Source organism: Anopheles arabiensis, chromosome X (genome assembly GCF_016920715.1).
Source record: "Anopheles arabiensis isolate DONGOLA chromosome X, AaraD3, whole genome shotgun sequence".
Taxonomy (NCBI): Eukaryota; Metazoa; Arthropoda; class Insecta; order Diptera; family Culicidae; genus Anopheles; species Anopheles arabiensis.
Window position 1 is genome coordinate 20,336,382 of NC_053519.1, and position 13,619 is coordinate 20,350,000.

A 13,619-nucleotide genomic window follows, 5' to 3' on the forward strand; every position below is an offset into this window, starting at 1 on the left:
TCGAGCACGCGATGATTGAAGTACCAATTCCACTGAGTCGAAATTTCGGCTGAACCCTCGTGATTGAAGCTCCGGTCGAAGCTCAGTAATGGATATTGTTTTCATAACAATTGGTGGTGGTTTGTAAGCTGGTCCATGGGATGTACTTACATTTTGACCTGCCAATGATACTGCCAATGCGGTAGGTACTGCAGGTGGATTGACCGACAGGCCGATGGATGTTTTATCGGTAGACATTCGAATGGAGTTATTTTTCTTCCGACGAGTTACTACAGTAAATTCATTTCAAATTTCCTCTTGATCCATGATATCAGAGGTGCAGGTTTCAAGTACACTCTTATTGTTTTCTGGCAGGCCAACTGTCATCCTCTTGTTAACGGCAACCAAGGAAGAGACACGCCGCACGGAGCATTTCGATTCCTCGGAGTCCGATTCAATAAAGTCGTCTCTTACACGTTTCGTACGTTTTTTCCCCTTCCCCGACATAATCGAAGAAGAGGTCAAAATAAAATCAAAATCAAATAAAACCGGTTTTGTGATCGATTTTTCGGGAGCACAAAAAATACGGTGTTTACCCGTCAAAGGCTACTTGATCTCTAATACTTTTACAATACCACCGAACATGGGTGAATAATAAATCGTGAAGCTAATTTTCAATATTTTTTGTTTCCTTTTCATCAACAGCTTCAACCCAGAATAAACTTGAACAAACAACAAACATCGCCAAAAACAAACGAACGCGAAGAATATCATTATCCAAATAAATCGCCATCATCTGCTAGACATATAAAACCCAGTTTAAATTATGAAAGATGTACAGAAGTCAATGATTCTCTACGGAACACAAGAGAAGGTACAGTATACTTCTAAATATAATTGAATCAACGCATATTTGATTATAAAGAAAGTAATAATATCAACTAATTCGTGCTCAAACTTATATAAAACCATACAATTAAGCCTATGAATACAACAATTAGCAATTATTCTTTTAAAAATAAAATTATGGAATTGTTTAAAGCAAATGTCATAAGCAATTTCCTCATCGACGTTGTTTCGCGCAGGCATGCTTCGGTTATGTGGCATAATAACTGGTAGGAAATGAATTACACAATCATCTTACGTTTTCAAACTGATAGCTTAATCACTATGTTAATTGATCGTCGATAAGGCTGTCGTTTCTTTGTACCTAGCATCCTGATGAACCATGGTTCGTCAGATAAAATTGTTGCGCATTTTTTGATAACCTCACTTGTAAATATGCCCCGGTAAGATCTATCTTAAAAAATATTCTCCAGTTTGCAATCATAGCCAATATACATATATTTAGGCAATGGATAGTGTTCAACGGAACAATATCGGTTTATTGTCGCTTTTCAATCAATACAAATACGTACCGAACCATCACTCTTTTTTACCATTACTATCGGACTTGTCCAAGCCGATGATCTGGTAGGTATCAATATTCCATCTTTCACTAAATTCTCTATGTTTTCTTCCACCTTTGCCACAAGTGCGTACGGGATCGCATATGCCTTATGGAATATTGGAGTGTAGTTTGGTTTTAATATAAAATGTTCTTCGAAACCTTCGATCGTTTCGTTATGATTGCCATCAATCAAACTACGAAATTTCTCTCTCATTTCATTATTCCAATTACTTTCTTCGATTTGGTTTAACTTAAACGTTTTTCTCCGTTCCGGGAATAAGACATCTAAACCTTCTCGCCCTAATAATGCCCTTCCTTTATCTCCAGTTGGAATTATTACAATTTGCAATTTAACCGTTTTGTTATTTCGTGTCGCATCCACTATCATTTTACCCAAAGGGATTAACCTTTGCCCTGACGCCGCTACAAAACGTAATTGTGTTGGCTCGAACTTCACATTTCTAAATTTCTTGAGGTAAATATACGCTGGTACTACCGTATTACACGCTCCGCAACCAATATCAAATACTACATCGATATCGTTAACGTTTAACATACACTCTTCTGGTTCACTTAACTTATTTTCGTTTGATATGTGCCCGCTGTGCAAAGCGACGGAAGGCGTTATGGCGTTCTGAGAATTTTATCATGCCTTCCTTTTCTCTCCAACGGCAAATTTGTCAAGCAGCTCGTCGAGCTGCCCGTCCCTGGCTCCGCCTCATACCCCTCGCCTGAGCGCGCTGCCAAAGGCTTAGATGTGTTGGTGCGTCAGACGGCCAATCGCTGTCAGCCGTCGTCCGTGCTTTTTCGCACCATAGCGCTATCTCTTTCTCGCGTGTGGTCAATGCTCGCGAGCTGTTGTGGCACCTAAAAATGCCGTTAACAAACATTGCGGCGATCAAGTATCATTTTCACAAATCAAACCAAAAAAGCACAATGAGTTCAAACGCTGCCACGTAAAAATGACTAAGGAATCGCTAGTTAACGCTGGAGGGTTTGCTGTGCAACGCGCTGAACCCTAATTCGCATTGACACGTTCATCCCGGCGCTGATTTTCATCAACATTCCGTTCCACCAGCATCAAGAACGCAAGCTGATTGTGAAACCGGCATATTGGAAAGTCCACTGGCAGTCCCTGGGGCCTGCCATCGAACTGAACATTTTAAGCATTAAGCATAACTTTGTTACATTAAGCTTTTGCTTTCAAATGGTTTAGATTACACAGATCTGCTGAGCCGTATGCGCATCTGTGTGAGCCTGCGTGTGTGTGCACAACTGTCGCCAAATGTGTTTTCTTCCGGAATGTTATGATCCATCGGTCAAAGAAAGGAAGGTGCTGATGAAAAGCGGAAAGACGAATTGAGGCACTTGTCAGTGGTAACTGATGACCGGGAGGAGGGAGTACTGACACACAGCTGTAGGAAGATTGAACAGTATACTTAAATTTCCAGCGACTGAGGGGGGGGGGGTGGCCATGGGACTCCTACGATCATCGGTCACAGGCCCTAAAATTGTTGTCGCCATGGGGGGAGGGGAGGTGCAAATGGTTCTCCAGCCACGGAGCCCTAACGACCATCTTTCCGGGGGCCCTTGTCGTTAATACTCTGTCCACTTGTACACATACGTCATACTACAGCCTAGAGATCATCGGCGACCGCCTAGTCCACCTACTGTTAGGTCCGCCGCTACCTGCAGCGTATGCATTGGGCAGGAGACAGTGTGGCAGTATGCAAGTTGCACGCTGGATAGGAGCGGTCCCGCGGCACCGCCATCATTCCGCACATCTGCATGCCCGTCGTGGGTTCTAACCGCGTATGAACCGTCCGCCGTAGCAAGGGGTGACTATCCGGCTACGTGGTACTCAAGTCATGAAAAGGCCGGCATGATCGCACAGGCCGTAATGACAATAATAATAATAATAATAATAATAATAATAATAATAATAATAATAATAATAATAATAATAGTAATAATAATAAAAATAATAATAATAATAATAATAATAATAATAATAATAATAATAATAATAATAATAATAATAATAATAATAATAAGAACTTAGCATAACAGTCCACACCCGGGGAAGAGTTGGTCTTGACTTTGTTGCTGCCGGGTGTCCCGCGGTGGCGCGACAAATGCACGGAATGCACTCGACCAAAACATGAACCTACCGATCCGAACCCATTCCAAGGCATTGCCGGTCAATCGGCGTCATGATACCGACTCCAAACCAACAAGCCACCAGATTGTCGACGGACAGGTGCAGCACCATACGCGCACCATAATAAACAAATCCAGAAAATCGAAAATGTACGCATCAGAATCAAATAGTTGTGGGGTTTCCAAACGCACGCACACATACAAACACACAAACACGCGCGCGCAAACTCTGTCTCTCTCTCTCTCTCTCTCTCACACACACACACACACACACACACACACACACACACACACACACACACACACACACACACACACACACACACACACACACGCGCGCGCGCGCTAAGGCACCTACGAACGCGCGTACGCGAGAACGCACCTACGAAAGTGCGCTCGCAAGAACGCACCCCCAACCAAACCCCTCTCCGCTTCCGCTATCATCAGCTATCATATAGCGCATCATCATCCAAAGCGCCGGGCGGGGTGGGGGATCGCGGCATGATAGACTGAATGGTCACTTTCCCCGCGCTGTGTGTGTGTGTGCGTGTGTGTGTCGTGACCCGAAAACTCCAGACAGATTTCGGCACATTACAAAAAATATTTTATTGCCACTATACACTGTGCTACATGATGCTTAGAAGGTCGTTGAAGCATCTTATTAGATTAGAAGATTAGATTAGAACATGTTCAAATTAAAAAATATTAGATTAGTGTTAGACGTTCTCCTACGCTTGTTTTAAATAGGCTTCTTCACCCTCAATTGGCAGGGGCATCGAATGGTCTCATCAGCAGCGGCACGAAATAAAATAAACCATCAATACACCGATAACACTTTGAATCCCAATCCAGCTTCTCCCACAGCGTCTCAAGGTCACATACAAATTAATAAATGCTAACACCCACCAATAACAACACACAACCGCAATGCACATATATGAATCAACGCATACACCGCAACAGCCAATCAGCTGGCGGCGGAAGGCACGGGCAGAAGCGCAAGTAAGGCATGGTAGGGTGAGGGAGGGAGAAGAAGGGAACGAAAAAATGGGCGCCAATATTTTTTAATTTTTTGACCGTTTTTTTTGCTCCGCCGCCATAAATAGTTCGTCCATTTAGCCAGCAGATGGCGCAAAACTTGCTCGACCCAGCGCAGGAATCGCTGAAGTCCAGCGCGGGAGAGCAGCCAAAATCTGCGCTGGCCAGCGCAGATTTTGGTGCATTTTCTGCGCTGGAAACTGCTCGAATTTGCGCAGCGGGCCGATTTTTGCCGTTCGCGATACAAATTAGCGACTTTTTTTACGACTGCTCGACTTTTTACCCATTTCTGCTCACATATTAAACATATTAAACATATTTGTTATTATATTTGCCAATATATGTATCGACTGGTGGTTAACGTCGTTGGCGATAGGTGTCGTTGGTGAATGTCTGGTGAGGGGATTAGTGTTGGGTAAAGTAACAAAATTGAGTGAGCTGTGCGCACACGCACACTGCCCTAAGTGTGCAGTGCGCACCAGTGCGTTCTCACCCGTTGTGCAAAGCGACGAAGGAACCCTACTAGCAATGAGAATGAAAAAGTGTGCGACTTTCAGGTGAGGGGCATGTAGAAGCAGGGAGAGACGGTTGGAAATACGCGGAACTACTCGGAGGCGCGAGCGTGTTTTGCTTTCTACACAGTTTTTGCACTCACACAATCACACATGTGTAAATGTGTGCGTTCACTTTCAGCCTGCGCGCTCAGTTTGGTTTTCTCGCAGCGACATGCGGGTATCGGTGTCTCGCTCGCGCTAGTGCAGCGAGTGTTCCTCTGTTCGCTCCCTTTCTTGCCACCACACGAAATCATCAGTTCAGCTCAAGCGTTCGCCGAGAAAGGCCGCGTGCGTTTTAGCCTAAGTCCCAGGCGATCGAAGTTTCGCTAAGTGTTGAAGTGTTGTGCACATTGAAATGAAGCTGGTACCAGTTCAGCGCAGCGCAAGCCGAAAGAAACGGGAAGGAAGGGGTATGAGGAAAATACGATGAAACAGCGCGAGCGAGTGTTCTTTACAGCGAGAGCGCCTCGTGTATTTTATAGGCAAACAAGAGAGCGCATTCTCTCCGTGGTAGCGCTCCATCCGCCATTTTTTATTCTCAGCCCAAAACAACGGACTTCGGATCCGAGCTTGGGCCGGACCCCCACCGCGTGTTTCTACCTACCCCTCGCCTGAAAATTTCGTTCTCTTGGTCTGTCGGGCTGGTACCCCCTCCCACTTGATTCCAGCGAATTGCGCTGCGCTGGACTGACACCCCCTCCCGCTCATTTCTTTCGTAGCGCGCTGTACGCTTTGCTTCACACGGACTTGGTGCACCCGAATCAAAACAAAAACTTGAACACATCAAACTAGGTTTATATTTTATCACTTTTATTGAAAATAAAAGCACATTTAAATAAAATACATAGCTTCACACAATCTTGCTTCAAACCACACACATTCATGATATAAAAAAATCGTCATATTTCAAATAGCCGTCTAACTGCGTGGATCCCGTTGTTAATGTTCAAAACAGCAAAAAAAAAAACATTGAAATAAAGCAGCGCAAATCACACATTTAAGATATATGGTGAAAGAAAAGCGCAGCTTCATTTCAATGTGCACAACACTTCAAAACTTAGCGAAACTTCGATCGCCCGAGACTTAGGCTAACACACGCGCAGCCTTTCACGGCGAACGCTTGAGCTGAACTGACGATTTCGTGTGGTGGCAAGAAAGGGAGCGAACAGAGGAACACTCGCTGCACTAGTGCGAGCGAGACACCAATACCCGCATGCCGCTGCGAGAAAACCAAACTTAGCGCGCAGGCTGAATGTGAGCGAACACATTCACACATGTGTAATTGTGTGAGTGCAAAAACTGTGTAGAAACCAAAACACGCTCGCGCCTCCGCGTAATTTCGCGTATTTCCAACCGTCTCTCCCTGCTTCTACATGCCCCTCGCCTGAAAGTCGCACACTTTTTCATTCTCATTGTTAGTAGGGGGAAGAAATCATGGCGTTCGGAGAATTTTATTATGCCTTCCTTTTCTTTCCAACGGCAAATTTGTCGAGCAGCTCGTCGAGTTACCCGTCCCTGGTTCCGCCTCATACCCCTCGCCTGTGCACGCTGTCGAAGGTGTGGATGTGTTGGTGCGTCAGACGGCCAATCGCTGTCAGCCGTCGTCCGTGCTTTTTCCCTCCATAGCGCTATCTCTTTCTCGCATGTGGTCAATGCTCGCGAGCTGTTGTGGCGCTTAAAAAAGCCGTTAACAAACATTGCAGCGATGAAGTTGTATTTTCACAAATCAAACCAAAAAAGCGCAATGAGTTCAAACGCTGCAATGTAAAAATGACTAAGGAATCGCTAGCTGACGCTGAAGGGTTTACTGTGCAACGTGCAGAACCTTAATTCGTATTTACACGTTCAGCCCGGCGCTGATTTTCATCAACATTCCTTTCCGCCGGCATCTAGAACGCAAGCTGATTGTGTAACCGGCATACTGGAAAGTTCACTGGCAGTCCCTGGGGCCTGCCATCGAACAGAACGTGTTAAGCATTAAGCATAACTTTGTTACCCTAAGCTTTTGCTTTCGTATGCTGTAGATTACACAGCTATGATTACTCTGAGCCGTCTGCGCAAGGGTGTGAGCGTGCGTGTGTGTGCAACGCTTTCGCCAAATGTGTTTTCTTCCGGAATGTTATGATCCATCGGTCAAAGAAAGGAAGGTGTTCATGAAAGGCGGAAAGATGAGTTGAGGCCCCTGTAACTGGTAACTGATGACCAGGAGGACGGGGTAGTGGCACACAGCTGTTGGGAGATTGAACAGTATACTTAAATTGCTGGCAGGATGGGGGGGGGGGGGTGGCTATGGCACCCCTACGATCATCGGTCACAGGTCCTAAAACTGTTGCCGGCATGGGTAGAGGGGGGGGGGGAGGTGCAAATAGTTCTCCAGACACGGGGCCCCAACGACCATCTTTCTGGGGGGCCTTGTCGCTAATATTCTGTCGACTTGTAGACATGCGGCATACTACAGACTAGAGATCTTCGGCGACCGCCTAGTCCGCCTACCGTTAGATTCGCCGCTGGTTCATGACGGTGTTTTTTTATTCTAGAGGTTTATCCTTCCCCCTACCTGCAGCGTATGCATCGGGCAGGGTACAGTGTGGCAGTATGCAAGTTGCCGCTGGATAGGAGCGGTCCCGCGGCACCGCCGTCATTCCTCACATCTTCATGTCCGTTGTAGGTTCTAACCGCGTATGAATCGTCCGCCGTAGCAAGGGCTGACTATCCGGCTACGTGCTACTTACGTTTGCGTAGGCCGTAATGATTATAACAATAATAATAATTTAATCAGAAGAACTTAGCATAACAGTCCACACCCGGAGAAGAAATTGGCTTGTCTTTGTTGCTGCCGGGCTGCCGCTGTGACGCGACAAATGCACGGAATACACTCGACCAAAACATGAACAGACCGATCTGAACCCATTCCAAGGCAGGGCCGATTGCTCGGCGTCATGATACCGACTCCAAGCCAACAAGCCGCAAGATTTTGGACGGACAGGTGCAGCATCATACGCGCACCATAATAAACAAAACCAGAATCCTGTTTTGTATGGATTCAATTACAAATGTTGTTTCCACTGCGGCCGCTAGCTGAATTGGAATGAAACGTTGTACATATCACATTCTAATTTGTCTCGATCGTGGGTCTTTTTTACACCCCCAACAACAGAGCCTGGCACGAAGATTTTTTTTGATTTTTTTTATTGATTCTTAATTAAGCAGATACCAACAAAACGCACACTGCTGCTGAGCCATTTCATATACACCTTTTTACTATAACCAAGGTAAATAGAAAATGTCGCTAGACAAAAATCAAATCGGTTTGAATTTGGCCAGCAACAAAGTTGTGCTAGCTGTTACATCCTTACATTTTGTCAGCAAAAATGTTGTACGCAACAAGATTATATCAATGCATAAGGCACGTGTCTGTACTTCATGAGATGAGATGTAAAAAATTATATGGAATTTGATAGAAAATGTAAGACGTGCGATTCCGTCAAACAACTGAATAAAACATCATTTTTTCATCCACTGTAATTATACAGGATATGGAGCTGTTGTGACAACTGCGTTTGTTTACGTTGGCGAAACCCCACAACTTCTAGTTATCGTGCAAATTTATAGGGTTCTGCGACAAGGGTCAACGGAGGAATACAGTGCACTCCATTTTGCAACGACGATTACGATGGCGGTGGGGAGAAGAGAGATAAATAGCGCCAAAATACGCGCCCTCGATCTCTTTGTACGCCACAACACCAGAAGATAGGAATAAAACTAAATTTGTGATTTTTTCTTCCTAGTACATCTACATTTTTTCTCCTTTTCTTTTGGTATTTTGCTACAGTAGGAATAATCTAAAATTTATTTTTTGTTATCGTTAAACATACTTATTCTTTCAAATAATTGTAATATGTTTGTTTGATAGTTTGTTGTATTTGGGCAAATTTGTCCACCATTTCTGGTTTATTAAACATTAAGACTCATTTACATACTACAGCCTTACGTGATTGATCGGGCTTCAGGAAAGGAATTGAGAGAGGCTTGGATGTGTAGTAAGGAAAGGGAGCGAAAGGAGTTCAAGGAGGCATAGAAGTCGAAAAGATGGAAGTGGTTGTTGAAGCGTCGAAGATAGACAAGATCATGAGAGCCATACGTAGTGTGCTTCGATATGTCGGCAAGAAAGGCGCGTGTATGCAGGGTACAAGAGGGAATATATATAAAAAAACGGGAACATCTTTTTAAAAGATGTTGTTTGACTTCCTTGTACTGTGGCTTTGTGCATCCAATTTTTGAGTATATTTTGTGTTTTTTTATAGAGACGTTGAGCAGATGTATCTCATTCGCCGCTTTTAATTTGTAGATTAATTCAAAAATTTTAAATGTAATATTATTCTTTGCAAGTCATTTTTGGCTTGCAATTTGCTTTATACCGGGTAGTCTCAATCGTAATTGCTATCTGGTGATAGGATAGTGTCAATGCTGGAGTCCAAATTGATGGTGATGCGTTCCGCAGTGTATCTATGGCATTCGGTTAAGCTGTGGCGGTTTTGCACAATTTGCACAACCCAGTCAGACTGCCTTTTGTTAATTTACCCATTCGAGCAGTTTTGTGTCTGTCTTAACAGTAATTTAAGAGCAATTTAGCGGTACGAACTATTGTCGTTTGTTGTCAGTGAAAAGATGTAAATAAGAACAAAAAGAGTATTGTTTTATTTATCCTTTATTGGAGGTGTGTTCAAATCTGTTAAATGTAAAAAAAAATGCCGAGAGATTGCGTTTATTAGTGCTATTTGTGCATCACCTTCTCCGGGTGAAGCGGCTGTTCAAGTCGAGTTTGCTAAAAATACATTGTAATCGTTTGTATAAGTTAAGGAAAATGATTGAATATTACCATTAAACTGTAATAAAATACATTTTGTGTTGTTTATTAAACAATTTGGCTGAAAAAAAAATAGAAGAAGGAATAGGATCATTCAAAACTGCTCGAATGCGTTAATTAAGGACTGCTAATTTACCATTAATTTACTTTTAAATTACCGGTAATTTAGCGGTAAGATAGGGGTAAATTAAGTCCGATTTGTCTAACTGGGAAGTCTCGTATTTAGACAATTATTTCACTGAAACATTGTTCGAACTGATATCCCTTTATGTATGGAAAAAGGTGTTATGTGTTGGAGCTGATGCATTTGTGGCACGTTCCATTCACAGAACAACTTTTTTTTTACGAAACGGGAAAAATGTGGTTCTAATTCTATTCTCACCTTGTGAGGCAGAACAAAAGAGGAATTAGGTAATTAGGATGAGAGTCACCCATTTAAGCTGACTATCCTATCATTTGCAGAGAGCAAAGGAAGTAGAGCACATTCATGTAGGTATATAAAACGTTATGCGTAGGGAACGTTGTTAATATACTACTTTAATAGTGTACTACTCATTATATCATTGAAAGGATTAGGGCTAATAAGTTGAAATCTATTTTTGTGTAGCCCTCGGGGTACAATTGTACAATACTGACTAATTCGATATTTTTTGTGATTAAAAAGCATGCTTAAAAAATGACCTCAAACTTTAATGTGAATGAATTCCTTTCAGGTTTATGTGGTCTGTGGAATATTGGTAATACTTGCTTCATGAACTCAATGATTCAATGCCTCAGTCACACCCGAGAACTTACATCATTTCTACGAGGTCAATCATCATCTGAAAGTGGTACTAGTAAAGATCATCTTATATTAGCAGGTAAGTATCAAATTAATACAATGCGAAACATGCATTCAAGTGTTTTACACTATTTTTCAAATTACTAAATATATATTTTTTATTCAAATTGCTATAATAAACTGGTTATCATATCATTTGCAATCAAGCTTGAATATCCTGCTAAAAAAAATCCAGCAGTATGTGAGCTCGCATGAGACCTTACGCTCCATACAAATTCATAGTCCCAGCACCCACGCATATAAGCAGCTTGTGAAGGCAAATTCCCTAAACATTGTAAGGGTTGCCAGTAGTATATTCTGCTCGAATGTTATGTTATTTAAAACAATCTTAATCTTTTGATTGATTTTATATAATTTATTTTCTGCAGTGTTTTTTGTTCAAATAATCACTTTTTGCATTTGTTTGCAATTTTCAAAATAAAATGACGAAATTCAGGCATGTCAGGCAAGCCATGAATGGCATTAATATAGCTGCTCTCACGGTGCTATAACTATAACTAGCTAAATAGCTGACATTTGATATTTCTTGTCGAAAAATCCACACAAAAAGATGATGTGCTCTTGTGGAGGAATCATAAATGAAAAGAAATGATGTTGGCGGGATCGATATAATTGATTTAAAAAACTGGTCAAAACTAGAAACTGTTCGAAACCCTCGCAATGTTTAGCATGGCGAGATTGTTTACATTTACCAATCCCGCTGAAGTCTTTCAAACAATTATTCTTGCTCTAAATTGCTTGTAAGTATTGGTCAATTTCATTTATCTCGCATAAATCATATTTTTCTGTTGAAATTTCTCCACAAGAGCACATCATCAATTTTGTGGATTTTTCAACAAGAAATATCTATATCTCTAATAAAGCCACCTATGATCCAGGCGATAAATGGAAATTATAACCCAGGCTGCACGCAAATCTTAAAATTGCATGCAAAATGACTAAAAAAAGTTATTTTGCCGAACTTATAACCCAGGTTGGACGCAAGTCTTTTAGCAAAAATTGCAAAATACTTAAAAACTCGCCCCGATTGGGATTCAAAGCACGAAGAAATGAAATTGGTTTTAAATTTAAATGACTTTACATTATTAAATACGTTTAATGTAATCCGTGCTCCGTGGTCTAACCCTGACCAATTTTTACTCATTTTGCATACAATTTTAATACTTGCGTGCAACCTGGATTCTAAATTCTTTTTGCCATTTTTTATGCCGTCTTATCGAGGATGAAAAAACTGCATAATTTTGCGGGTTTGAGTATTATATTGAAGGGTAAACAGTTAAATATAAATATATGTTGTTTTTTTTATTTTTCTTTTTGATTGCAGAATACACGAAACTTATCAAAAATATGTGGAGTGGAACACAACGGAGCATTAATCCATCCGACCTAAAATACGCATTCTCTAGCAAACACCGAATGTATTCAGGATCAGCCCAACAAGATGCCCAAGAGTTTTTAAGGTTTTTCTTAGATTCTTTACATGGTGCTTTGAATGTGGCTATCAAGCGGGATCCCTTGTCTGAAATTGACGATAACATGAAGTAAGATGAATTCATTTGTGATTTTCAAACCATTATGAAACGATGTGTTTTCGTATATCTTAGGCCCGTATATGTACTCCATGGCATGCGATTTTATTGCACGTGCTGTCAAATGACTTTTCGGATCATATTGCGTTTATTTGGATGATTTTAATAGTTTAACAATTTTGAAAAATTAAATTGAGCTAGTTCCTACAAGACACCACACAATTAGTTTGACAACTAAAATCGCATGCAGCGTCCAACGAAATCAATTGTTTTCAGTCGTAAAACGAAATCGTACGTCTGACGTTATCTGACAGGCCTTCCGATAAAATCGCATCCGATGCAGGACAGACTCAGTACTTAAGCAGCTTGTGAGGACAAGCAGATGTTTCGTTCATATCCAATTGACATGTTCGAGTTCTAAAATCGAGGTTTCGAGCTATTTCCCTTAAACTGGCACCTTAAACTTCCCTTAAACTGCACCAGTTTAAGGAACTTTTAGAACCAGCCTTTTAAAATCGACAGTGAAATGTATTTTCGATCCTTTCCTAGCTCTATCCGTTGGAAAATTGTGCTTCCAATTCTTATGTATTACTGATCGTTTAGTCATTTTATACAAAAATCCATCGAATTTTCACCAAATAACGCTGTACAAAAAGTATCTTTTTTTTGCCACATATTAAAGCTAATTAATCTAAAACGAATTGGACGCCATCATCATCCAATAGAAGAAGGTCATTCGCACGCACAAACGAAATTTTGACACTTTTTACACGATTTATCACACACAAATTCGCATATTTTGGTATCTCGAGCAACTATCGAGCAGATTATGGTTAAAAATTTAGAACAAATGTCACTTGGGTATTTTTACCCGCTGCGCAAAGCGACGGAAGACATCAAGGCGTTCGGAGAATTTTGTCATGCCATCTTTTTCCCTCCAACGGCAAATTTGTCAAGCAGCTCGTCGAGCTACCCGTCCCTGGTTCCGCCTCCTACCCCTGGATGTGTTAGTGCATCAGACGGCCAATCGCTGTCAGCCGTCGTCCGTGCTTTTTCCCTCCATAGCGCTATCTCTTTCTCGCGTGTGGACAATGCTCATGCTTGATGCAATGCTTAAAAAAGCCGTTAACAAACATTGCAGCGATGAAGTTTCATTTTCACAACTCAAACCAAAAAAGCGCAATGAGTTCAATCGCTACAA

The 13,619-nt window shown here is 41.8% G+C and overlaps 1 protein-coding gene and 1 long non-coding RNA gene across 7 annotated transcripts in view; both read left to right on the top strand.

Annotated features, from left to right (window-relative positions):
• LOC120906149 (ubiquitin carboxyl-terminal hydrolase Usp2) overlaps positions 1–13,619 on the top strand; it is a 177,352-nt gene that overhangs the window by 97,025 nt on the left and 66,708 nt on the right. For all 6 annotated transcript variants that reach the window (XM_040317637.1, XM_040317633.1, XM_040317635.1 and 3 more), the window contains 3 exons: positions 685–853; positions 10,762–10,908; positions 12,214–12,430. In XM_040317637.1, the coding sequence (XP_040173571.1) occupies positions 685–853; positions 10,762–10,908; positions 12,214–12,430 (533 nt within the window). The remainder of the gene's footprint in view (positions 1–684; positions 854–10,761; positions 10,909–12,213; positions 12,431–13,619) is intronic.
• LOC120906160 overlaps positions 12,438–13,619 on the top strand; it is a 2,469-nt gene continuing 1,287 nt past the window's right edge. The window contains exon 1 of the long non-coding RNA XR_005740048.1: positions 12,438–13,619. This exon is cut by the window's right edge and continues 447 nt beyond it. This is a non-coding gene — a long non-coding RNA (uncharacterized LOC120906160).